The following is a 27,599-nucleotide window of genomic DNA, read 5'->3' as shown; positions in this document are numbered from 1 at the left end:
CTCCCTTTCAGCTCTGAGACACTCTTTCAGCAAGGTGACTCGATTTCAGAAACTCTCTCCCTTTCTGGGATAGTATTAAATAAGGCCTGATCAGCATTAGCCAGGCCCTAAATCATTTGTGCCTCCTTAGATCTGCCTGAGGCACAACATTTCTGTCTTAATTAAGTGTTTAGGCTCTCGGGGTCTTTCAGGTGTTCAGGAGTAAAGTTCCATGACACCGAGGATGTCCATCTCTCTCAAGTCTCTCCTAAGCCTCTCCACACTCCCTGCCACTCAGTATTCTCTGGGTTTTGGGAAGGCTTCTTCAAAATACGATGAATACAAATCCTGAGTGAAATGATGAGTAGTGAATTCAGGGAGATGAACAACGTGTTCAGATGAACATTCAAAAAATGCATAGAGGTTTCAAAGGAGAGAATGTGAGCCTGCTTTAAAATCTCAAGTTCTTTAAGTGTCATTGTTTTTATGGTTTTATGATCATCAGTATTCTACATCATCACATCATGTAGTATACTGGGAATTGAAGTGTTAATGGTCCAGTTCCACACAGCAAAGAGAAGAAACTATGTTCCCCAGAAGACTGTTTGTTGTGCTGATATCATTCCTGCACAGGGGGAACGCATATAAGGCAGTGGCAGGTCAGCTGACATTCTCTCGCTTTCCTTTGGCTTTACTCTTTGCTGCTCTTCTCCTTCGCTGCTGCCCGTCCTGACTGCGCAATTACTGTAAGGCCTACAACTTTCAGATACTTCTTACTATATCTGCTTTATTATCTTCAGTTTTAATTATCTTGCATTCCGATACCATATTTAGTAAATTAGTTTGTTTCTCCTCAGTTGGTTGCCACTGTTTTTTCTAATTATTTTGGGGTCCCCTATTTCCCTTCTCCAGAGGTGTGGATTTTGTGAAGTCCCTCTGCCCCATTAGTCATGGAACCAAGCCAAACCAGCCCATAAACTGCTGACAGTAAGATTAGCAGCTCCCTCTGCAAAGAGGTTTAAAAGAGAAAGCAGATTTTTTTTTTAAATTATTTTTATTATTTATTTTTTTTCTCCTCTTAACAGAAGGCAGTTAGCAGTGTTCAAAGTTTACAGATTTCCCTAAATATTGGCAGTCCACCTGCACTTTCAAGGTCAAGTCTTCAGTGAGCACATGCGAATGAGAGAAACTTTCCTAACAGAGCTCTCCAAGAGCAGAGAGAGATTTGTTCTAAAAGCTGAAGAGCATCCTCTCCCCACATTTTCCACCAAGAATGTCTATGGTCTACAGGCTGATTTGGCCCGGTTCTATGTGTAGCGGGGCGCAGGGATCAAGAGATCCACACCTCCGGGAAAGGGGAAAAGGGAAAAAGGGTAGAGAGAGGGGCCCCAAAAATAAGCAGCAGCAACACTCTGAGGAGAAACAAATTAATTTACTAAATAAAATATCAGAATGAAAGATACACACTATAATACAACATAATGAAATAGAATTGGAGCTAATAAAACAAATACAATGGGAGAGTATCTGAATGCTGAAGGCCTTACACTAATGCTGAGGCGATGCCTGCAGTTGGGATAAGCAGCAGGGAGGAGAGCTGATAAAGGGCAGGTCAAGTAATCTACAAAAGCTTACATCCCCTCTCTGAAGGCAGTGAACTGGGGTGTGTAGTTGTTTTTTTCTTCCAGACAGGTGCTCAGAACCAGAGCATTAACTCTTTAAATCTCAGTATGATGTTATGATGTGGAATACCAATAACCAAAAATCATAAAGCCATGACAAGAAGGCTATGGAGTGACTTTATTGCAGCCTTCCAGTACATAAAGGGAGTCTACAAACAGGAGGGGAATCAACTCTTAACAAGGGTAGAGATGGCAGGAGTAGGGGAAAGGGTTTTAAGTTGAAGGAGGGAAAATTTAGGTTGGATATCAGTGGGAAGTTCTATACCAAGAGAGTGGTGAGGTGCTGTAACAGGCAGCCCAGAGAGGTTACGGATGCCCCATCCCTGGATGGATGGATGGATGGGGCCCTGGGCAGCTTGGTCTAGTATTAAATGTGGAGGTTGGTAGCCCTGTGTGTGGCAGGGGGGTTGGAGCTTGATGATTCTTGATGTCCCTTCCAACCTAGGCCATTCTATGATTCTATCAAAGCAATTTCTCCCACAGTCTAGAAACACAATGGAGAACTCTGCAAATAGTGTGAAAGCAAGTATATTTTGGTTTAATCTTATGTAATATTCAGATATTATTTAACATAAAACCTGATTTCTTTAAACTTTGGAAATGATATAATCTACTTTCTTTTAACTTCTTTTTGTCTTATGTTAAGAGCAGCATAGGACAGTATAGGACAAGTAATTTTACTTCTTTTCCTCCCAGAAATGATCTTAATAGAGACAGCAAGAGTGAAAATACCTGCAGTGAAATACAGGGTTGTTGTATATATTGGAATATAAAAGCATGCCAGATGCTGTCCACTGTTTAGGAGACGGTGATGCAAGGTGTTAGTTCTAAAGAATGACGAGATTGGTTTATTAAGGAAAAACATCTAGTTGCTTTAGGGATAGTATCACATTTTTAACAAGCAATTCTTGACCATCAGTTTTCTCTAGTGTAGGTGAATGAATGTTGGTTTTGGTTGGTAGCTTTGGTTTTTGTTTTTTTTTTGTGTTGTGTGTGTGTATGTGTGTGCATGAAGAAATTACTTAGTTTGACTTGCTTTTCTTAAATGCTGTGCTATGAATTACTAAATTATAAATTGTAAAAAAAAAAAAACAAAAAACAAAAAAAAAAAAACAACTTTGAAATGAAATCTGGGTTTGGATTAAGATACAGTAGTTTGCTATTTCTCTAGGAGTTGAAGGGAAAAGTACAATAGTTATGGAATTTTCATAAGTGATAGTCAGTGTTTTAAACGCTAAGATTTTTTTTTTTCTGTGTTCTCTTGCTTGGATCTGATTTTCTGGTTCCCATAACAGTGTCTTAAGATAGCTACAGAGTTAGTAGGGGAAAATAAATTACTGTGGGAGTGGAATACCTGTCAATAAACACGTGTGTTTTTCCTTTTTTTTTCTTTTTTTTCTTCCACCATATCTATGATTGATACAGAAATTTCAACGACCAGATTAAATTTGGGAATAACTGGCTGATTAATTATTTTTTCCTGAAACTTTCCGAATCATAAAATGTCTTTCTTCTTTTTCAAATAGACCAGCAAGTATCTTCACAAGCATACTGGCTTTGAAATATTGTAAAAATAGTATGGCTTCTGTCCCATAGCAGCACATAGTGTACAAACCTGTACTGTTTATGAGGGCTACTGGTGCACTACAGAGGTGGACTAGTGGACAAAAGCCTTAGGAAAAAATAGGTACATTAATCAACTATCTGCTAGATGTCCAAATACTTAAGAGAAACTGAAATACTACCATCTCAACATTCGTAAGTGGACTTTTCAGCCTTTAGTCCATGAACGTTTTAAGTAATTATCAATGTGGCTGAGGTCATTTTGAAATGTCTTACCTTCTAGAGCTATGAAAATGAGAGGCGAAGTCGGTCAGAACTTGAGGTTAAATGTCAGCGCTTAACACTGGAACTGGCTGATACCAAGCAGATGATTCAACAAGGTGATTACAGACAAGAGAACTATGATAAAGTAAAATGGTAGGTATCTCTATACTTAAAGTTTTTTACTAACATATAGATATTAGTAGATAGCTCTCTAGTTTTGGCAGTCAGGATTGAAGTTCCATTTCTTTTTGTTTTTGTTCTTTTTTTTTTACTCATGTGCACCTCGTTTCTTTACTCCTACCAACTAATGGCTCAGTTGTCTTTTGTAGAATAAAATGAAAAACACTTCAAAATCTGATGCATCAAATTAACTTTCTAAAAGTTTATATTCTTAATTTACTGTATTTCATAAGAGCCTACCAGTTGCATTATATCTGAAGATGTGGGAGCTGTTGATATTAAACATTTTAAAACAAATACATTTTTTTCAGAGTTTAAAAGCTATAATTTAACAGAAGTCCCCGTGCTGAACTGCAGTGTGACCGCACAGTAAAGAGAGAGTAGGACCTTGGGAATTCACGCTTGAGAACTTAAATGTTAACATGTTTAACAACCATAAATCTGAAAGGATTTTTATAAGAAGTCAGATTCTAAAATTCTACTTGCTAGAGAATCTTATGATAACCTTTGGTTTAACTGCAGAAAGATCAAGTGTCTCTCTCCATTAAAAAAAAAAAAAAAAAAAAAAAGAGTTCTTGCCTATGCTTTGACTGCCCATATCATAAACAAAAGAGTGAAAATGGACTTTTCTAAATATACTCATAGACATGTATTTCACAGTCCAGCTCCCGGATGGCTTTTTCAGAGTACTTATAACTACGTTTGGTAGATTTGTTGGGAGAAGAATTCAAAATGAGATTTATGAATAGAAAATACTCTTCATTGTTTTTTCACTCAGTTCCTTGTTCATGTTGAATGCGGTCAAATACTGTTACTGAAACAAATGACTGTGCCACTAACCCATCTGAAAGAGAGCCTGTCTTCTGGATAACTGTTCACAGCCATATATACTAAAACAACTTTGGAATCTACCTGGAAGCTTGTTGCAAATAGGATGGATTGATGCTATGGTTTGCTTCCTGTGTGCAACTGCATCTTATTAAGTGAATTGTAATAACTTTCTTGTGAAAGGACCCAGTGTTTAACAGCGTACATTTAAAATAAGTCTTGAGTTGAAAAAGGCATGAATGAACGTGCCAGAACTATATTTGAGAGTAGGCTGTATTCATCTAGGTAGGCACAGATGAAGGGGAGGGGTAGAGCATTACTGGCATGCCTGCATCAGGATATTTGGGAGCATTACAGGAGTTAATCACTTCCAGATTCATTTCTGCCTTTAAAAATTCTGTGTTAAATCTTCTGGTTCTTGAGTACTAAAAGTTATCTCAGTTTTAAAACTATGCAATGCAGTATAAAGGTAGTTAGATTATTTTCCAAACTGCAGGCTTATACAGGCTCATTCATTCCACTGTTCTGACAGGATTAGATACAGCAGTGATGAAGGGCTGCCTCTCTGTACATATGGAAATCAGTGTTATTGAGGACACCAGCATAAACTTTGCAAGTGTGTTATGTGAATTCTTCACATGAGAAGAACAGTACAACTCCCACTGGCATCAAGTGACAGTGTACAGGGGAGAGAAGATGAAAACAATTCTACTTTGCTTTCTGTCTGATTAGGAAGGCGTCTGAGTAGGATGAAGACTAAGGTCTAATCAGACTAATGTCTCCATGCAAATTCAATGTCTACAAAAGATTCAAGAGAGTGTCATAGGAAATAGCATTAAAAACCTGACAAAACTAAAAGGTTGGGCAAGAGTGCCTAAAACTCATTGCTAATTGGAAAACTGAATAGCCCAAAGTTACACTAGAGAAGAATAATCAGAAGCGAATGAAATAACTTAGAACAGAAATTCAGAATTACTGTACTATAATGCAGGATTATTGTTTAAATACTTAAGAAAATTCTTTCCTATAACATGATTCAATCACAAGAGCTAGTAACTAAGAAAGATTATAATTAATGGTGGAATTCAATGTCGTGAACTGAAAGAAGCTGGAGAAATTAAGAACAAAGATGATTCTTATTCATTACATCTTACACGTTTTACCTTATTTTCACAGTGAACGAGATGTATTTGAACATGAATTGTCAGAACTCAGAAGGAAATATGAAATATTGGAGATGTCACATAAAGCACAGACTAAAGAAAGAAATGATTTATCAAAGGAGGTAAATATTAAACTTCCTATTTTTTGTGATTGTCGTTTGTCACCTCATTTATTCTGCAGTCACAGTGGTTCAGTGATGGTTCCCTGTTGAGCACTTTTGATTCGAAGAACTCAGAGGCACATATGCAGTGTTCCCAAATCCACTACCTTGATCTGTATGATTTCGATAGCTTATTCTAGTACAAGCTTCCATTACTCAGTATCCATTATTGCTATTTCTTCACCTAAATTATTTATAGGGAAGATTTCTTCACTTAACCTCTAGAATTAGTTTTTCATCTTAAACTAGTTACGAGTTAGTGAGTCATCCAAAACTCTCAGCATCACTAAATAATCTTTATTTTCATCTGAGGTAGGTGTAGCTTCACAACAGCTTTTCAGGAGTGAGAGTGTTTTTACTGAATCTCAAGAAAGAAATTATTCAATTTCTTTTACAGTTGTCTAATTTTTGGATGGTTTGTATCTCAATGCAGCTTCCATGCAAAAACAAGACCATTTTTTAAGCTGGATTTGTGTATAGAAATCTTCCCAGGAGAGTATACAGCTGTGTTTACACAGAAGGTATTCAAGGGGAGGAGAAATTTTGAGAGTGTTGTAGCCAGTATGGCTGTGTATTCACACCAAGACTCAAAGTCAGTATGTGTAATTTCTGATTTAGTACTATCAGTACTATTCTCTACTATCGCTACTTAATTCCGCACTGTCAGTAGATACTCAGGAACATTAAAGGACATTTTACATCTTTTCAGGGAACAACGATGAGAAATAAATCATGAAAATTCATAAAATCAATTTTATTGAAGTCTTTTTTCAGCACAGGACTTATCACCTTATTTTAAGTGTAATTTTAAGTATAGCTTTTTTCAGTTCAATGGATTTACAAGGGAATTAAAATGAAAAAGTATGTATATGTATGTTGGTTAAATATTTATCTTTAAGTTCATGTTACAGTGTTATTTTTAATTTATAGCTGGCAACTATACAACAATCCCTCAACCTCTTGCAAAAAGATAAGGATTATCTTAATCGCCAGAACATGGAGCTTAGTGTTCGCTGTGCACATGAAGAAGATCGTCTTGAAAGGCTTCAGATTCAGTTGGAGGATGCCAAAAAAGCTAGAGAAGAAATGTATGAAAAATATGTTGCGTCCAGGTAAGTTCTGTGTTCAGTTCTATCAGTAGTCAAGTATGTTTTACTGTTTTGCCTTGTTTCTTGCAAAAATGCTGTTTAAAATTTTTCAGCTTCCAGAAGTTGTGCATTGGTTCCATATTTGTGAAACTAGAAAAAGAACTTTTCTTGGTACTGGCAACTGTTTATTTCTTAAATATTTGATATGAGACTCCATAGCACTGAAAATATCTGTATTCTTCTCTTTAGATGAAGATTTATGTAGGTAACTTCAATTGCAAAACAGAAAAAAGTGATTCTAAGTGCCAGTGTTGCACCTCTTTTTCTTTTTTTTTTTCTTTTTTTTTTTTTTCCCCCCAAAATGTCTTACACAAAACTAAGAGTATTTGAAAGATAATCTAATTTGGAGAATAAAATATTTTTACAAACATCTAAAATTGGATGTGGTGTGTTTCTTATCAGCTCTCAGTCATTCACGTCTCAAGTTTGAATGCAGATGCTCTAACAGTAGACTTCAGAAACAAATTGGTCATCATGTGCTAGCCACGATGGTAAATAGTGTCAAGTTTTTGTGTTATTTCAGTTGCTGTAGGTTTATGTATACAGTATCAAGTAGAAAATTTTATGTTATTTAGCAATGTCTTGCTTCATGTATGGCACTATACAACAGAATTTCTAATCACATTTAGATTTTTCCTACTCAGAATTCAAGGTTATCCAATTCATGTAGTTTCCCTACATCCAGATGATAAATAACACTTCACTATCTAACCTGAAATGAGATCCAGATATTTTCTTACATGTACTTTGTTAGTAGTCAGTAATATCCTTAGAACATCACTGAATATCGAAACATAGAATCAGAAGGCCGGAAAGGACCTACAAGATCATCTACTCAAACTGTCCTCCTATCACCATTACTACCCACTAAGCTACTAACCCATATCTCGTAGCTCCTCATCCAGATGCCTCTTAAACACTGCCAGGGACAGCGACTCCACCACCTCCCTGGGCAGCCATTCCAGTGCCTGACCACTCTCCAAGAGAAAAAGTTTTTCCTTATATCTAAATCTCCCCTGGCACAACTTGTGGCCATTTTCTCAGGTCTGTTTGTTGCCTGGAAGAGGCCAAACCCCTCCTCATCACAGCCTCCCTTCAGGAAGTTGTAGAGTGCAGTGAGGGCTCCCCTGAGCCCACTCTTCTCCAGGCTGAACAATCCCAGCTCCCTCAGCCATTCCTACAGACCTCTCACCAGTTTTGTTGCCCTTTTCTGGGCACTTTCCAGTGCCTTAGTGCCTTTCTTGTAGCGAAGGGCCCAGAACTGCACACAGTATTTGAGGTGCAGCCTCACCACAGTAGAGTACAGGGGGATAATTACCTCCCTGCTCCTGCTGGCCATGCTATTTCTAATGCAGGCCAGGATGGCACTGGCCTTCTTGGCCTCCTGGGCACACTGCTGGCTCATGTTCAGCTGAGCATCAACCAGCACCCCCTGGTCCCTTTCCTCTTCACAGTCATCCAGACACTCAGCTCCAACACTATAGCGCTGTGTGGGTTCACTGTGGCCAGTGTGCAGGACCGAGCACTTGGCCTTGTTGAACCTCATCCTATTGGCCTCAGCCCAGTGATCCAGTTTATCTAGCTCTCTCTGAAGGGCCTCCCTACCCTCAGGCAGATCAACACCACCTCCCATCTTGGTGTCATCTGCAAACTTACTGAGGGTACACTCAATCCCCTCATCTAGGGGTCATCAATGAAGATATTAAACAAGATAATGAAGATATTAAACAAGATGGGCACCAGTACCGACCCCTGGGGGACCCGACTTGTAACAGGTTGCCAGCTGGGCTTAACTCCATTAACCACAACCTGCTGGACATGGCCCTCTAGCCAGTTCCTTACCCAACGAGGGGTATACCTGTCCAGGCCATAGGCGGGCAGTTTCCCCAGAATACTTTGAGAGACCTTGTCAAAGGCTTTGTTGAAGTCTAGGTAGAGTACATCAACAGCCTTTCCCTCATCTACCAGTCTGGTCATGTGGTCATAGAAGATTTCGCTGGTCAAGCACGATCTGCCTTTCATGAGCCCATTCTGGCTGGGCCTGATCCCCTGAATGCCATGTATGTGCCATGTGATCTTACCCAAGATTATTTTCTCCATTACTTTCCCTGGTACTGAGTCAGGCTGACAGGCCTGCAGTTCCCCAGATCCTCCTTATGGCCCTTCTCACAGATGGGAATCACATTAGCAAGCCTCCAATCCTCTGGGACTTCTCCAGATAACCAGGAGCACTGGTAGATGGAGGAGAGCAGCTCAGCAATCCCCCCCCCCAGCTCCCTCAGCACCTGAGGGTGGAGCCTGTCCTTTCCCATGGTCTCATGACAGTCCAGATGGAGGAGGAGCTCTCTCACTTTCTCCACCTGAATCACCAGGCGTGTATTCTGCGTAGGATCCCAGACTTCCAGGTCAGGCATAAAGTGCCCTGAGGATAACTGATGTGACTATTGAAGGCAAATGTAAAGGAAGCGTTGAGAACCTCAGCCTCTTCCTTATGCACAGTGGTCATGTTCCCAACTGCATCAAGTAAGGGATGGAAATTCTCCTTGGTTCTTCTCTTACTGTTTATGTATTCGCAAAAGGATTTCTTATTCTCTTCTACTGCAGTGGCCAATATGAATTCAAGCCTGGCTTTTGCCTTCCTAACTTCCTTCCTGCATACCTTACCAACTTCCTTGTAATTTCCCCCAAGTAGTCTGTCCTTTCTACCAGTGACTGAGACTCTCTGAGATGTAGACTTTTTCTCAGAGTTCTGACAAAAGTACCCAGTTCATCCACACTGGTCTTCTTCCCCTGTGGCTTGCCTTATGGTACTCAGGAACAGCCTGTTCTGTGCCATTACAATTTTTGTCTTCAGGAGCATCCAAGCTTCCTGGACCCCTTTACCCTTCCAGAGTGACTCCCAAGGGACCCCTGTAGCAAGTGTCCTGAACAGGTCAAAATTCACCCTCTGAAAGTTTATGGTAGAAGTTTTTCTAGTCACCCTTCTGATGTCACCAAGAATAGCAACTTCTGTATATCCTCGGTTGCTCTGCCCAAGAACAGACATACCTCCCACAAGTCCTTTTCTGTTAGTGAAAAGCAGGTCTAGCAGGACACAACTCCTGGTAGGCTCTTGTACCAGCTGTGTAAGGAAGCTATCTTCCATACACTCTAGGAACCTCTTGGACTGCTTCCTCTGCGCTGTATTATATTTCCAACTCATATCAGGGAAGTTGAAGGCTCCCATGAGAGCAAGTGCTGGTGATTAAGCAACTTCTGCAAGCTGCTCATAGAATTCCTCATCCTTCTCTTCATCCTGATAACAGACCCCCACCAAGCTATCACCCCTGCAAGCATTTCTCCTGATCCTTACCCACTCAACTTCATCATTCCCAACCCCAAGCTCTTCAACATCAAAACAATCTTTAATATAAAGGGTCACACCACCACCCTTCCTTCCTCGTCTGTCCCTTCTAAAGAGCCTGTAGCCATCCATCACAGCACTCCAGTCATGGGAGCGGTCCCACCATGTTTTGGTTATACCAGCTAGGTCATAGTCAGCCTGCTGCTTGTTTCCTTGTATAACATATTTGATGTGTTCTAAATATGATTCTCCTGTAACTACCAACAGACAAACTGTTTTCTAAACGGGCATTTAAGAGCACTGTACTGAAATTATCAGATATAGGGTGACTTTAAAGTCCTGCCACAGGAGGGAAAGTCTAATTTCTTCACCTATAGAAATAGTAAGTAGCTATGGTAGCAGTAATGGTAATAGCAAGTCATTGTTAAGTACCAAGAAAATAATAATGTTGATTCTGTATGAGTTGTATGCTGCGATTCTGGTCTTTACCATTCATTTATTTTGTGTGTACTGAAATGTACAGTACATGAAGAACTAAAATATGTTAATGGAGACCTTACATTGCAGTTTAATGTGTATTTTGGGATCATTAACTTCTTAATTGTATCAAAGACCTTCACAAAATACCTTGCTACAGAGTGGTACACTTGAGGAAGGAAGGGAGAAGTATTTACTTTTACCTTGGAAAGTCAACTGAAATTCTGTGTTTTATTAAAAAGCAAACATGAAAACTTGAACAGCATTCATTCTAAAAAAAGTAAAGACTTCAGGCTTTTGTGTAATGCAAAGGAGTTTTTTGCGAACTCAAATACTGGCTTCTAAAAAGTACAAGCTATGCATCAAATCCAAGATTCAAAACTATTTTATGGTTGTAAATGCATGTTTAATATAAGAAAAATAATAAAAGCATATCTATTTCCAGACCTGTAATGTCTAACAGTGGCTTCAATGCAAATTGATTATTCTTGAATAGCAGCTAAATGCTACAGAGTTTAACATCCCTTTTACTGTTAAGTAGAATCATAGAATTGTTCAGGTTGGAAAAAAACTTCAAGACCATCAAATATAACCACAGCCTAACCACACTACCTTACAGTACAAGCCTTTATAGTTTTGCAAGAGCAGTTCTGTATGGGATTTCCTCCATTCTTATATGAACTTCCAAATTTACAAAAAAGAAAGATGACAACATTAATCTCATTAATCTGAAATGAAGTAATTTGTAATCTTTCAATGTCTTCTGCTTAAAAAACGTAATTATTTTTTTCAGGTAATTTATTTGTGACATTGACAGGATGAGTACTGAAACCTTTTGTTTTTTTCCTTCTCTACTTCATAAATGTCTACAGCATGTAATCTTCAAAGTTTATTGTGATGTTTACACTCAGATGAGAGGTGCAAATAGTACACATTAACATCTTGTTGTAACTTGGAAGTATTCTGAGTTATTAAATAAATTTACCCTTCCTACTGATGAAGAAGCTAGAAAATTTTGGAAAGCGAGGAATTAAAAACATTTTCAGTGGTTAATTAATATAAACACTTGCAGAAATTCTTTGCCACCCTGTTAAAGAGTGGTTAGTGTTAAATTGCATGATGAATCAATGTTAGATTACATATATATTTTACAGTTTGCAGGAAGCTGTTATTCCTGGTCACATTTTCAGTAAATTTACAGAGCAATATGGGCTGGTATTTATTCTAAGCAAACTGGCAGGAAAACAAATAAGAATTAAAATATTGAACTGTGAAATATGCTTGTACTGCTGTACCTGATGTTTTGGTATTTTGGTCATGCAGTTCATTTTATGTTCATTTGTCATGTGCTTATTTACAGGGACCACTATAAAACAGAATTTGAAAAGAGATTGCATGAGGAATTGGAACAAATAAGACTGAAAACAAATCAAGAAATTGAGCAACTTCGAAGTGCTTCGAAAGAGATGTATGAACGTGAAAACAGGTAGGTAAGGTATGGCATTGACAAAATTAGGGCAGAAACTTGCCAATACTTCAAACTGACTGGTATTAAATGAGAAATGAAGTTGTTTTAAAATTGATGTGAATCTAGTAAGTGTTAACAAGAAATGATTTTTATGTTGAAGATACTGTGTTATGCTAATTATGAATATTTATTATAAACAGATTTACACTGACAGTGTCAATTAAAATAGCTATTAAAATTCTTCTAGATAAACATGAGTAGCTTGATGTTTATTCAGCTGTGTAGTGTTAATTAATTCAAACCAAAAGTGTTGATTTTTTTTGTCATTTTGTCTGAACGGTCTTGAAACCATAAAGGAAGGTACTGACATAGAAAGTAAAGCATTAGTTTTTCTTATAAAATGAGAGAAACTAATAAGACATCTTTTAAAAATCAGTCAGAGACTTATAGCATTTTCATTCACAAAAGCATTCATTTCTTGTAGAGTATTATAAAATTGTCTTTTAAAGAAGATCCTAGTCCTACAAAGACGTACAGGCTGAATTTTCTAGACATGTTGTCTTGTTAAATACCATGGAATTATGTGCAGTATTATATGTCTTTACAAGTCCATGGGGCTGGATGGATTGCACCCTAGAGTGCAGAGGGAGTTGGCGGATATGGCTGCCAAATCACTCTCCATCATTTTTTGGAAGTCCTGGCTAACCGGGGATGTCCCAGTGGATTGGAGCCTGGCAGATGTGATGCCCATCTTCAGAAAGGGCCAGAAAGATGATCCTGGTAGCTACAGGCCTATCAGTTTCACCTTGGTGTCAGGGAAGGTTATGGAAGGAGTAATCTCGGGAACCATCATGGACCAATTAAAGGTCAATCAGGGGATCAGGCCCAGTCAGCATGGGTTTATGAACGGTAGATCTGACAAACCTGATTTCGTTCTATGACATGGTGACCTGCTTATTGGATGAAGGTAAGGCTGTCGATGTGGTCTACATGGACTTCAGTAAGGCCTTTGACACTGTCCCCCATAACATTCTTGTGGAGAAGCTGGCTGCCCATGGTCTGGATGGGCATACGCTCTGTTAGGTGAAGCATGACCGGGCCCAAAGAGTTGTGATCAATGGAGTTGAATCCAGTTGGTGGCCGGTCACAAGCGGCATCCCCTGGGGCTCGGTGCTGGGACCGCTTCTGTTGATGATCATGATGAGGGGATTGAGTGCACCCTCAGTAAGTTTGCAGATGACACCAAGCTGGGAGGGGAGGGGAGAAGGGCACTACAGAGGGACCTGGATAGACTGGGTTGATGGGCCAAGGTTAACAGCATGAGTTTCAGTAGGGCGAACTCTCAGGTCCTGCATTTTGGTCACAACAACCCCAGGCAGCCCTACGGGCTTGGGGAGGAGTGGCTAGAAATCTGCCTGATGGAAAGGAACCTTGGTGTTCTGATGGACAGTCGGCTGAATATCAGCCAGCAGTGTGCCCAGGTGGCCAAGGAGGCCAGTGGCATCCTGGCTTGTATCAGGAATGGTGTGGTGAGCAGGACTAGGGAAGTCATCCTGCCCCTGTACTCGGCATTGGTGAGGCCCCACCTTAAATACTGTGTTCAGTTTTGGTCACCTCAGTACAAAAAGGATGTGGAGGTACTGGAGCAGGTCCAGAGAAGGGCAGCGAGGCTTGTGAAGGGCTTGGAAAATCAGCCTTATGAGGAGAGGCTGAGGGAGCTGGGGCTGTTTAGTCTGGGGAAAAGGAGGCTGAGGGGAGACCTTAATGCTCTCTTCCAGTATCTGAAAGGTGCTTACAGTGAGAGCTGGGCAAGTCTCTTCTCAGTGGTGACAGATGACAGAACGAGGGGAAATAGCCTCAAGTTGCGACAAGGTAAGCTTAGGTTGGATGTCAGGAAACACTTCTTTACAGAAGGGGTATTTAAACTCTGGAATAGGCTCCCCAGGGGTGTGGTTGAGTCACCGTCCCTGGATGTATTTAAGAGCTGTTCAGATGCGGTGCTCGGAGATATGATTTAGCAGATGGTTGTTAGAGTTAGGGTATTACGATTAGGCTGTGGTTGGACTTGAGGATCTTTGAGGTCTTTTCCAACCTGAGTGACTCTAATTCTGTGATTCTTTAGGGATCCCTTTAGAGATTTTGTCTCTTAGTATTATGTTTCTTTCTAAGCATATTTTTTGACACTTGGCTTCCTTCAAAATGGGAGGAGCATTTAACAATTCTTATAAACTCATTGTAGATGTCCTGAAAGTGTCTTGTGTGGTGTCACAGATTATCTAGATTTACCTGTATCTGTGACAGGGCAGCCGCCCCGTAGGGCCTCCCCTCCCGGGGCCCCGGAAAGGAAGGGAAAATGAAACAGTAGCAGCAATCTAAGGAGGAAAACTTAATTTACTAAATATGATATCGGAATACAATGATTGAGGCTAATAAATTGAACAAAACAGAGAGAGAGAGTCCCCGAAAAACCGAGAGGCCTACTGTGAAGTCTAGGCGACACGGCAGGAATGCTTCTCACTCCCTGAGAGTCCGAGAGAGAGAGAGAGAGTTCCAGCCTGAGAGTGAGATTATAGATGTCCTCCTCCCGTGACTTATCTCTGGCCGCGGCGTCCTCTGGGATATGTAGTTCTTCTCCGAGAGCTGAGCACCTGGGATGCTACTATTCTACGGAACTGGAGTATGGATGATCTATACTGCACATGATGTTATGATGTGGAATATTGACAGCAGCACCACAAAACTATGACATTCCACCCCTTATTCTACATTATTACATCATGGTTAATATATATACATATATATACACGTATATAAAACTATGATAGCTAAATAGTACATTTAAATGTAACATAATTGAATGTATAATTATAATAACTAAAACACACTACACATGCAAATATATACATAGATACATAGAATTATTGACTGCACTCCCCCAGCATCAAATTCCCTTGTGGTACACATTGAACATCCCCATCCTTCTGCATTACCCACCAAGTGCACCCAGGTCCCTGGGCAAAAACAGTTCCACGAACAGGTTTTCCTTTTCCGGAGGCTGGAAGGACCCAAACAGCTTTTCCCAACATGTTCCTTACATGTACAACAGGGACCTTATCTCCTTCTATAGTGTGTAGGGGGCTAGATTGGCTAGGACCATCACGATTGACAGATCCTCTAGTATTGACCAACCAAGTGGCTTCTGCTAGATTCTTTTCCCAGTGCTTAAATGTTCCACCACCCATTGCTTTCAACATAGTTTTCAACAACCCATTATATCGTTCAATTTTACCAGAAGCTGGTGCATGGTAGGGAATATGATAAATCCATTCAATGCCATGATCTTTGGCCCAAGTATTTATAAGGGAATTTTTGAAATGTGTCCCATTATCAGATTCAATTCTTTCTGGGGTGCCATGCCGCCACAGGACTTGTTTCTCAAGACCCAATATGGTGTTTCGGGCGGTAGCATGGGGTACTGCGTATGTTTCAAGCCACCCAGTAGTTGCCTCCACCATGGTGAGCACATAGCATTTACCACTGCGAGATCGTGGCAAGGTGATATAATCAACCTGCCACGCTTCCCCATATTTGTACTTTTGCCATCGCCTTTCCTCCCAGAGAGGTTTCATCCTCTTGGCTTGTTTAATTATGGCACATGTTTCACAGTCATGAATAACCTGTGCAATAGCGCCCATAGTTAAGTCCACCCCTCGGTCTCTGGCCCACTTATATGTTGCATCTCTTCCTTGATGGCCTGAGGTCTCATGGGCCCATCGAGCCAGAAATAGTTCACCTTTATTTTGCCAGTCCAAGTCGATTTGAGCCACCTCAATTCTGGCAGCTTTATCTACCTGATGGTTGTTTTGTTGTTCTTCAGTAGCCCGACTCTTGGGCACGTGTGCATCCACGTGACGCACCTTTACAACCATACGTTTTGTTCGGGCAGCAATGTCTTTCCAAAGTTCAGCAGCCCAAACAGGTTTACCCCTCCGCTGCCAGTTCTTCTGTTCCCACTGCTGTAACCACCCCCATAAGGCATTTGCCACCATCCATGAGTCAGTATAAAGATAAAGCATTGGCCACTTTTCCCGTTCAGCAACATCTAAGGCCAGCTGGACAGCTTTTACCTCTGCAAACTGACTTGATTCTCCCTTACCTTCAGTGGCCTCCGCAACCTGTCGTGTGGGGCTCCACACAGCAGCCTTCCATTTGCGATGCTTTCCTACAATACGACATGATCCATCAGTGAACAGGGCATATTTCTTCTCATTTTCTGGTAGCTCGTTGTATGGTGGGGCTTCTTTAGCACGTGACACCTCTTCTGTTGGTGATGTTCCAAACTTTTTACCTTCAGGCCAGTCCATGATCACCTCTAAAATTCCTGGACGATTGAGGTTCCCCATCCGCGCTCGTTGTGTAATCAGCGTAATCCACTTGCTCCAGGTGACATCAGTAGCATGATGGGTGGAGGGAACCTGTCCTTTGAACATCCAGTTCAGCACTGGTAGCTGAGGTGCCAGGAGGAGTTGCGTTTCAGTACCAACTACTTCGGAAGCAGCCCGAACCCCCTCATATGCGGCTAAGATCTCCTTCTCAGTTGGAGTGTAGCACTCTTCAGACCCCTTATACGCTCGACTCCAAAATCCCAGGGGTCGGCCTCGGGTCTCTCCTGAGGCCCTTTGCCACAAACTCCAAGTGGGACCTTTCTCTCCAGCAGCAGTGTAGAGGATGTTCTTTACATCCTGTCCCGTTCGTACTGGCCCCAGGGCCACGGCACGGGCTATCTCTTGTTTTATCTGCTCAAAAGCCTGCTGCTGCTCAGGGCCCCATGCAAATTCATTCTTCTTCCGCGTTATATGATAAAGGGGGCTTACAATGAGGCTGTAGTTTGGAATGTGCATCCTCCAAAAGCCCACTACACCCAGGAAGGACTGTGTCTCTTTCTTGTTAGTTGGTGGAGACATGGCAGTGATTTTGTCAATCACATCTGTTGGGATGTGACGACGTCCATCCTGCCACTTTATACCTAGAAACTGAATTTCTTGGGCAGGCCCTTTTACTTTGCTTTGCTTAATAGCAAAACCAGCTTGTAGCAGAATTTGGATAATCTTCTCTCCTTTTGTGAAAACTTCCTCTGCTGTATCACCCCACACAACAATGTCATCAATGTACTGCAGGTGCTCAGGAGCACCACCCTGTTCTAATACAGTTTGGACCAACCCATGGCAAATGGTTGGGCTGTGTTTCCACCCCTGGGGCAAACGGTTCCAGGTATACTGAATGCCCCTCCAGGTGAAGGCAAACTGTGGCCTACATTCTGCGGCCAGAGGAATGGAGAAGAAAGCATTAGCAATGTCAATGGTGGCATACCATTTGGCTGCTTTTGACTCCAGCTCATACTGGAGTTCCAACATGTCCGGCACAGCAGCACTCAGTGGGGGTGTTACCTCATTCAGGCCACGGTAGTCTACTGTTAGCCTCCATTCTCCACTGGCTTTACGCACTGGCCATATAGGGCTATTAAAAGGTGAGTGAGTTTTACTGATCACTCCCTGATTCTCCAGCTGGCGAATCAAATCATGAATGGGGAGCAAGGAATCCCTGTTGGTGCGGTACTGCCGCCTGTGCACTGTCTTTGTAGCAATCGGTACTTGCTGCTCTTTTACTCGTAGCAGCCCCACAACAGACGGGTCCTTTGACAGGCCAGGCAAAACAGACAGCTGCTTAATGTTGTCTACAACAGCTATTCCAAAGGCCCATCGATACCCCTTAGGATCCTTGAAATGTCCCCTTTTGAGGTAATCAATACCCAGTATACATGGAGCCCCTGGGCCAGTCACAATAGGATGTTTTTGCCAGTCTTTACCAGTGAGGCTTATTTCGGCCTCTAATACAGTCAATTCTTGAGAGCCCCCAGTCACTCCAGAAATATGGATTGATTCTGTCCCTTCATGACTGGAGGGCATTAGAGTGCACTGTGCACCGGTATCCACCAGTGCCTTATATTCCTGTGGTTCTGATGTGCCAGGCCATCGAATCCACACAGTCCAATAAACTCTATTATCCCTCTCCCTCCCCTGACTGAGGGCAGGGCCCCTCTATTGGTTACCTGTGATGACTGGAGCAACGGTGCTGGTGGTTGGGATGTTTTGTAGTTCTCTCACCCGTGCTCGTAGTACAGAAGTAGGCTGGTCGTGCCACTTCCTCATGTCTTCTCCGCGGTCACGTAGGTAGCGCCACATGGAAACACGTGGTGGAATTGTACTGTTGTTCCTTGCTCGGACTGGAAAACGTGTGCGTCTAATAGCTGAGACTTTTGATGGTACAGGGCAGGAATAGGACTGGACTAGTTTGATCAGATCCTTCATTAAACCTGGTGGCTCATACGGGAATTGACCTTCGTCAGTCGTTTCCGATACTACCACGGGATCACTACGATTTGTTGATGGAAACATTTTCTTGCACATTTCATCTAGTCGGTCTTCTAGCCGTGAGATGGCAGAAACTGCGGCGCGCAGTGGGGGGAGCTGCTGTTCGATGTTTTGAAGTGTGATAATCAGTTCAACAACTTGAGGCCTTCTCTGTTGGTCCTCGTATCCTCCAAAAGTTGTTACCAGTGACTGTGCATATCTCTCTGGTGCTGTACTTGTGAGTTTCTGCCACATGTCAGGACCGGTCCTCACTTTCTCAGGATCACGTTCGTTTGGACCAGGGTTGTACAACATTTCCATCATGGCCATTTCCCTCAGGTACTGGATACCTTTCTGGATGGTATCCCACCTAATCATTTTAGGCTTCAAAGCATCCTTGTAGGGGTACCTTTCTCTCACGGCTTCTAACAGTCGCTCCCAGAGAGTGGCATCTCCATCCGAACTTCTGCTAATTCCTCTGTCGATACCTGGGTCTTGGGCAATACTTCCTAGTTGGCGAGCTTCGTTACCATCTAGGGACAAGCTGTTGGCCCCACTGTCCCAGCAGCGAAGCAACCAGGCAAGGACACCTTCATTTTGACGCCGTGTAAACTCTTTTCTTGAGCCTTGGATTTCAGTCAGCTTCAGAGGTCGACGATAAGTAATTTCCTCCTCATCATCAGTCTCTTCTTCATGCCTCTTGGTTTTTCTTTTTGCTTTTTCTGGTGCCGATCCAGACGAGGGGCCTGGTTCTTCTGCTGCCTGCTCTGCTTCTCCTTCTCTTCGTTCTAGACGCGTGGACACCCGTTTCCATTTCTTGCCTTCCACAGGGGCAACTGACATTGTTACTGGTGCCTCCTGTGACTGATCAGAGTTGACTTGGGATTTTCCTTTTTTGGCTTGAATCTCAGATCGGAAACTCTCTCTCTCCAGAATAGTATTATACAGAGCACGGTATGCGTAAGCCAAACCCCAAATAATGTTTACCTCCTTAGATTTCTGACCCAAGTATTCACTTAATTTCTCAGGGTCCCTCAGGTGTTCAAGAGTGAAATCCCACGACACTGCGGGTCCCCACGCTTCTAAGATCTTTCCTAAACCTTTCCATATTCCCTGCCAGTCAGCATTTTCTGGTTTTAGAGAAGACTTCCGTATAGAATGAATGTATTGGAATACATTCATTAATATTGATAACATGGCCACAAGTATGGGCACTAACTCGGCTATTGAAAAATGTGCGGCAATCTGAGAGTACAGCCTGTACACTGGATTGAGAATTTTGGTGTCTGTAAAATTGTCTATTCCATCTGGGAAGCAAGTGCTTGAAAAATTGACCATTCCATCTGGGATGTAAGTGCCAACATTCAAATTATACCATATCACATATAAATACCAGGCAGGTGTCTCCATCAGTGCCCTTATTAGGTTATATATATACATAATACCACAACAAAAAATCATGGGATGGACAAATGGCCAATACGTTGAGAAGATCATAATTGCTTTCAATCCCTTAAACAGAGCAGCTGGAATGGAGAGTAGATTCATAGCTGGTAGTAATTAGCAGACACTGTGAAAGTCAGAGCCAGCTAGCTGTGCTCTGAGAGAGCAAGAGAATCTCTTTGCTTTCTTCACGAAAGCAAGATAGCAATGCTCAGAGTGTACAGCTACTCCTGAATGTTGACAGTTCGCCTGGAATTTCAAGGTCAAGCTCCCAGGCGCAGAAACGTAAACTTTAGATAGCTCCTTAAAGGAAAAAAAAACTCGTAGCTCTGTAAAAGCCAAAAGGAAAAGCAGAAAAACAGCAGCTTCTGCCCACTTTTGCCCACTTTTGCCCACCTATGCCCGCATTCTCCACCAATAATCTGTCACAGATTATCTAGATTTACCTGTATCTGTGACAGGGCAGCCGCCCCGTAGGGCCTCCCCTCCCGGGGCCCCGGAAAGGAAGGGAAAATGAAACAGTAGCAGCAATCTAAGGAGGAAAACTTAATTTACTAAATATGATATCGGAATACAATGATTGAGGCTAATAAATTGAACAAAACAGAGAGAGAGAGTCCCCGAAAAACCGAGAGGCCTACTGTGAAGTCTAGGCGACACGGCAGGAATGCTTCTCACTCCCTGAGAGTCCGAGAGAGAGAGAGAGAGTTCCAGCCTGAGAGTGAGATTATAGATGTCCTCCTCCCGTGACTTATCTCTGGCCGCGGCGTCCTCTGGGATATGTAGTTCTTCTCCGAGAGCTGAGCACCTGGGATGCTACTATTCTACGGAACTGGAGTATGGATGATCTATACTGCACATGATGTTATGATGTGGAATATTGACAGCAGCACCACAAAACTATGACATGTGGAAAAGGAAATGACTACAGTAAAAAGATATTTGTAGCATCAGCATCTGTTCTTCTAATGGGTAGCCTTGCTATTGCTCTGAAGAGTGTAAAAAGAACGTGACTCTTGCTGTCTGTCCTCTAGCCAACTGAAAGGTTCTAATTAAAAATATTACATCACTGTGTACTTTTGCAAGTGTTTGTAAAATTTATACATAACAAACACACACATCCATACCACTTCCTGTATTCAAATCTATGTTCAGTTACAAAGAGCGATTTGACTGTTTGTGGAGATTTGATGAAGGTCTGTATATAATTGAGAAAGCTATCAAAGGTTATTTTGTTTACATCTGGAACAAATTTGTGGAAGCTTTTTTCCTCACTTTGAAGTAATTACTTCTGAAATGTAAATCCCTTAGATTTGACTTCATATTTTGCAAGAAAAATAATTATTGGTTTGTGATCTTTCTATAAAATAATAAAAAATTCTACCACAGGATGGTGCTTTTCTGTCTGAAGTTCCCCTCAGTGGTGGGACAGATGGAAGCCCAAATGGGAAGCAAAGCAGTTTGTAGTGAAGTTGTGTGATGTGACGAGATGCTGATTGACTGTGGCTTAAAATAAGATGCTGGTTTTATCTTCAAGCTGAAAGCACAGAACTAATATAATCTTTTGCTCTTCTTAGTCCTTTCATTTGCTGAGCCTGACAAGATTGGTGTTTCCCTTGAATTTATTGATTATTGTTTTACACTTGGATGAGTCAGTTCAAGAAGCTAAAATAAGGGGCAAGGAGGAGAGGAATCCAATTAAAGGATGATACTTAGAGCCTTTATTTCTTTGGGATTTCATTTGTTCAGTTGCAGTCATCATTGGTGATGTTTGCATTAGCAAGCATGAATAAATTCACAGAGCCCTGGCTTGGTTGCATAAGGTTTTACTCTGGATTAGCAATAGTATGTTACTGTAGATCAGACACAGTTTAAGTGGCTTTGAGCATGTTAGGTGCTCTCCCTGAGCAGATCTTCAATCTGACTAGAATCCAGTGTGCGCGTTCTAGCATAGTTTTGGGGTGAGATTAAATGGCAACTGTTAGTTTGAACCAAGTTTCCTGGTTGTCTCCAGTTAACCAGCTTGTATAGCAATCATCTCAAAGTTTGCTAGCTAAATTCCGTTTTGGGAATCCAAATAATGCACTCTGAAAACTAAAAGGCATTCAGCCCTCTTGGGCCCCCTCAGTCCATACCAGACAAACTCTCCTTCAAAAGCTTCAAAACCTCTTTTTCTCCTTTACCAGACCTGTTAAAGGAGAAAAAGACTAGGACTACTACCTGAACTACCTAATATGTAGGTAGTAGTCCTGTCCATTTTTAGAGATTTTCACTTTCACTTCTATGATAGGTTTGTCAGATGCATGACATTCAATGTGGCCTGTGTGTACAGCAGTCAGACATTTTACCTTTTTTAAAACATACTTGTGATCTGTAAGCTGGTAATGTCACTAATGTGTTTCCTAGCTCTATTGCAAATATTTCAACAGAAGTTGCGTCACATCTGTGATTCATAGTATCATAGTATCGTGCGAGTTGGAAGGGACCTTAGAGATCATCGAGTCCAACTCCCGGGATTTGAGCCCTCTAGTGTAGCAGAGCGGCAGTTATGCACTTGCGCCACAGGGGGGATTCGAACCCGGGCCCTCCAGTGTTGCAAGCGGCGGTTTTAACACCGTGCGCCACCGGGGGCACACCATGTTGCCACCATGTTGCTTAGTAATACTTTACTCATGCTGTTTTTTCTCAGCAGAATTTTCATTTGCTTAAATTAGCAGTTAAGCAAAATAGTGTATTCTCTAAACAAGTGACTGTTCTCCTACCATTTAATTAAAGAAGCAACTTTGTGCTTCTTCTCTAAGACTTAATATGGTTGACCTTATTGCTGTTAAGGGAATTAACTGCTGTATGGGGGGTTGGACTCAATGATCTCTGGAGATCCCTTCCAACCCCTACGATTGGTTAGGTACTGGAATGGGCTCCCCAGGGAGGTGGTTGAATCGCCATCCCTGGATGTGTTTAAGAGCCGTTTGGATGTGGTACTCAGGGATATGATTTAGCAGAGGTTGGTTTTTTTTTGGTTTTTTTTTTTTTTTGTTTGTTTTTGTTGTTTTTTTTTTTTGTTTGTTTTTTGTTTTTTTTTTCTTAGAGATGGGGTACTGGTTAGGCTGCGGTTGGACTTGATGATCTTCAAGGTCTTTTCCAACCTGGATAATTCTATGATTCTATGATTCTATGATTCTATGATTCTGTGTTTCTGTGATTCTTACAATTTGTCAAGAACCAGTTTAAATAGTTTACTCTCAAGATGAACCCCTGAATTTCACTGGTAAAGTTTGCAGCCTAGTAATTCTACTTTTAACTCAGATTTTGTTATCTTTCTCTCATTTCTCTCTTGTGCTTGAATTGGTGGTGTTTTGTTTGCATTTGTAGCACATTAACAGGATTCCTTTTATATGAAGCCAGAGTGGAAGGAATCTCTTAAGGACATCTAATACATTCAAAATGTCAGTGGGTGTTCACATCACTGGAGCAAACTGTAGATATCTTCAAATAAAATCCTAGAAAATGTTCATAACAGATCAGACCCTCCACAACAATGTTCTGTGGTTATTGCTGTTATCACCATGCTTAATAATAAAAATACAGCTTTAAGCACTAAGTGCCACTTACTACTACTGTTAATACCTATATCATTATTAACATAAGAATTGTATTTATTATTCTTAGTTCATGTGATACTGTTCTGATATATATAGGCGAAATAGGAATGAGCTAGCTTGCAAATCTTGACTGATTGCTGGCTAAAATATTGAAAAAATATAGATTGCAGTTAATCACGTTATTTTATGGTTCTGTCTGTTCAGATTAAAAATGATGCCAAGAGTAGAAAGCAGAAAGAGACACCAACAATATGAAAAAACCTGTATGACTCATCATCCAAGTGATTGTATGTGGAAGTAGCGTTTCTATGCCCAGCTAATCTTCCTGTTGTATCATAAGAGTTTTGAATCATCTCAGCTAGGAGGACAACATTCTCTTAGATTTAGTGAAGTGCCAAGTGTAAATGCATATACATATATACATATATAAATACATTCCAATAATTGGAATGACCTCTTGGGCCCTCTTCCAATAATTGGAATGTATTTAATTCTCAGGAAAAAAAAACAAAACAAAAACAAATTAATTTGTAGTTCTTGTATTCTAAATTATTCATGTATTTCCACAAAAAAAAACAAAAACAACAAAAAAAAAAAAACAGGTACTTTGATCATTGTTCTTAGAATTTTAGAATGAGAAATTTTGTTGATATAAATGAACTATAATGAATAGGCATATAGACAGATGTCTTTCTATTGCTCTATCAAAATTGAATTAGGTAGTATTAAAGTTAAGATCAGATAGTAGTAATCCATAAAATGAAATAGTCTTTTTCCTGACTGAATATTGACAAAACGTCTTCTGTTCCTTTCAGAAATTTGAGAGAAGCAAGAGATAATGCTGTTGCTGAAAAAGAGAGAGCAGTTACTGCTGAAAGAGATGCTTTAAGAAAGTATGACCAACTCTTAGAACAGTAAGTATCTTCTAAAAATGCAAATAAATCTGAAACTGTAAGTATATTTATACTCAAAGAGTTTTAGGGAAGAGAAATGACTGGTGTGGCTCTCTGCTTACAAAGACTAATTTGAATTACAAGAATTTTGTTTAAATAACGTTACAGATTTAACTTTAGTAGTATTTTTTTTTTCCATTACCAGTGCAGTAGCAATGTGGACATTTGGTTCTTTTGCAATCCTGCAAAGACAGGCAACCTTCGTTATGCCTCTCATAGAAAAGGTGTATTTCATGCTGTGCCATACAAGTGCTCAAATGTTAAAACTTTTTTTTTTTTTTGTAGTCAAAGGTGAAAAATTATTATGACAAGTTAATAATTTTTCTAAGTAAAAGGAGCAGTATTGAACTGTTATGCTAACTACATGCTTCTTACTGCTTTCTGTCCTCCCTTTTTCATACTCAATATATACAGAACAGTATCTATACTAAGTTACAATTCTGTCCATATGAATAGGGGGAAACTTATTCTGTGCTGATTTACAAGCTGTCTGCTATCTTGCTTTGCAGCACCTTCACTTTTTGCAAATTAAGAATATTAGGTATGGTGAATAACGGGGTAATTTAAAACTACTGACCATAATTAAAGCTGTTCAGGGTAAGTTCATCATATGTGCTTAATTTTTGCACATGATTCATTGTTTTATCTACATCTTTGTTCCTTAAAGAAAAGCACAGTGCTTTAACCAGCTATGCCACTCAGTCATCTTGTTAAAGGAAGTACATGATGTGAACTTGTTTGTTTGGAGTTGCTTTAGCTGTGCTTCGTAATCTGTTAAAATGTTAATTTAAGTATAGGCACAGATTATTTAAAACCTTTTTGTTAATGCCTGACTAGATTATAGTGACAATACTACTGAAGAATCTACATTGCTCCAGGATCACTCATGTGACGTGTCATATTTTTTGCTATTTGTCATCATCTTGATTAATACACTCGTGCTTCTACTGTAACTTTTTCTATAAATAAGTCCTCAAGTAAAACTCCTATTTCCACTCTTTAACTGTTGATTGAGTACAATTTTGGGAGTTCAAAGCAATGGGTTACTCCCCAGATGATTATGTTTTGTTTTATTTTTTGTTTGTTTTTGTTTTTTTTTTCAAATCTGCTTAGGAAAATGAAAAGGCCATATTTGACATCTTTAAAATAAAGGTATCTCTTAAAAATACCACTCTTCTTAGACCGTACAGTTGTCAAGACTGTGACATTTTCCACATTCCAAATAATCTCTCTAAATTGCACTGCAAAATAATAGGCGTAATGAGAGGGAATGAGAAATCCCAACGTCGGAGTTTACTGTGAAATATGACAGTTCTGTGGAACACAGAAATTTTCGAACATAAACAAAACACCCAAGAATAAAAAGGTAATACCTGTGTTGTCTGTTTTTATACTTAAGTGACTACAACAGCTAGCTCTGCTTTATTGAAAACAAGTTGACTCATCATAGTTTCCACTGGTATCATAATCTGTATAAACAAACATGTTTGAAAGCTTCAGGATTATCTGGAATGTTGACTGGCCTGAATTCTGGTTAAATTAAGCCCCTGGCAAATCTTGTGATCAGAAGTGTAACTAATGCCTAATTTTCTAGTCAAGTGCAGTTATTTTCATTTTGCTTACTGATATTTGCAAAAGCTTTTTGTAAATAGCTGCTTACAAATGCTGATAAAGTACATAGCGACGGTATTTGTGGAAGGGCTATATTGATGAAGAATCTGCTGTTTCTGCCTCAGAGTAGCAGAGTAGATCACTGTGATGTCAGTATGTAGTTTTTGCTCCTTCTTTGCTGCCGTACAGCTGTGAATTGCATGTGAATATGTTTCATTTACCTGCAGTGAAAGAAGTCAAAAAAAGTCAATATTCTGGATTAAATCGTGGTCAGTGTTAAACTGTGAAGGAAACTGATGACCAAATAGAGACCTTCTTATTTTGCTTGAAGTTGCTGGTATTATTACTGTTTCTAATTTTAAAGCTATATTAACTCAATTAAATATTTTGAGGTTGAATGAGGAATAGTATTTCCATCTTCTACTGCATGGCTAAGTCATAATTCTGAATGTATGCCAACTTTTTCTTAGTTTGAATATTTCTTAAGTATTATTTTCGAAATAATGACCATTAACCTCCTGTCTTGCTCCAATTAAGGAGAGAGGCAAGGTTCTTTTGATAAATTATGCTTGGCGTGAGATTAAGAAGAGAAACATTCAAATGTTGATCCGACCAGTTTATTAGGAATAATAGACAGCTGAGGGGATGGGGAAGGGAGAGCGGCGAATATCGAAATTAGGGTGATGGGGAAAGTGGGCGATAGGAAAGGTGGAAAAAGGCAAGAATTACGGAAAAGCGGGGAAAGTCACCTCCTGGATGCAGCAGCGTCCCGTTGCACGTCGTTTCGTTGGTCCAGGGAAAACAAGCGTAGGGGAGAGCAGCAGCAGAGTGGCAGGCCGCAAGCAGCAGATCGGTGCAGTGCAGAGCAGGAGGTAGAAAGGGCAGCAGGGTCTCGGGGACAGCGAGGTCTCATGGAGCAGAGTCTCGAGGAGAGAGGTATCACGGGCAGAGTCTCGAGTAGCGAGGTCTCATGGAGCAGAGAGGTCTCACGGGCAGAGTCTCGAGCAGCAAGCCCAGGTGAATCCGTTGGCAGCCGTAGGACGACGCTGGAGGAATCTGAGGCCAGAAACCAAGAAGTTCTTCATGCATGCATCTTCTTTAGCATGCAGGCGTTCACGTAGTGAGGCATCTGATGTCAGACAACCTCCTTGTTCACGAAGTGAGGCATCTGATGTCAGAAAACCTAAATTCATGGTTTGTCTATGCTCCAATTGTCATGAATTGGACCAAATCCGTTTTCAAAACATGAATAATTTATTAATTTGAGTAAGCAACCGCAAACAAAATCAGCGCGCTGGGCTACCACGGGAGTCACAGCTCCGCA

The 27,599-nt window shown here is 40.7% G+C and overlaps 1 protein-coding gene across 2 annotated transcripts in view; it reads left to right on the top strand.

The window, feature by feature from the left end:
* PIBF1 (progesterone immunomodulatory binding factor 1) overlaps nucleotides 1-27,599 on the top strand; it is a 129,280-nt gene that overhangs the window by 14,970 nt on the left and 86,711 nt on the right. For both annotated transcript variants that reach the window (XM_072354617.1, XM_072354626.1), the window contains 5 exons: nucleotides 3,508-3,641; nucleotides 5,673-5,781; nucleotides 6,751-6,932; nucleotides 12,149-12,274; nucleotides 24,527-24,625. In XM_072354617.1, the coding sequence (XP_072210718.1) occupies nucleotides 3,508-3,641; nucleotides 5,673-5,781; nucleotides 6,751-6,932; nucleotides 12,149-12,274; nucleotides 24,527-24,625 (650 nt within the window). The remainder of the gene's footprint in view (nucleotides 1-3,507; nucleotides 3,642-5,672; nucleotides 5,782-6,750; nucleotides 6,933-12,148; nucleotides 12,275-24,526; nucleotides 24,626-27,599) is intronic.

The sequence above is a fragment of the Excalfactoria chinensis genome, chromosome 1 (assembly GCF_039878825.1).
Source record: "Excalfactoria chinensis isolate bCotChi1 chromosome 1, bCotChi1.hap2, whole genome shotgun sequence".
Classification (NCBI taxonomy): domain Eukaryota; kingdom Metazoa; phylum Chordata; class Aves; order Galliformes; family Phasianidae; genus Excalfactoria; species Excalfactoria chinensis.
The sequence above is the reverse complement of the archived record's forward strand: the minus strand, read 5'-3'. Positions and strand labels throughout refer to the sequence as shown.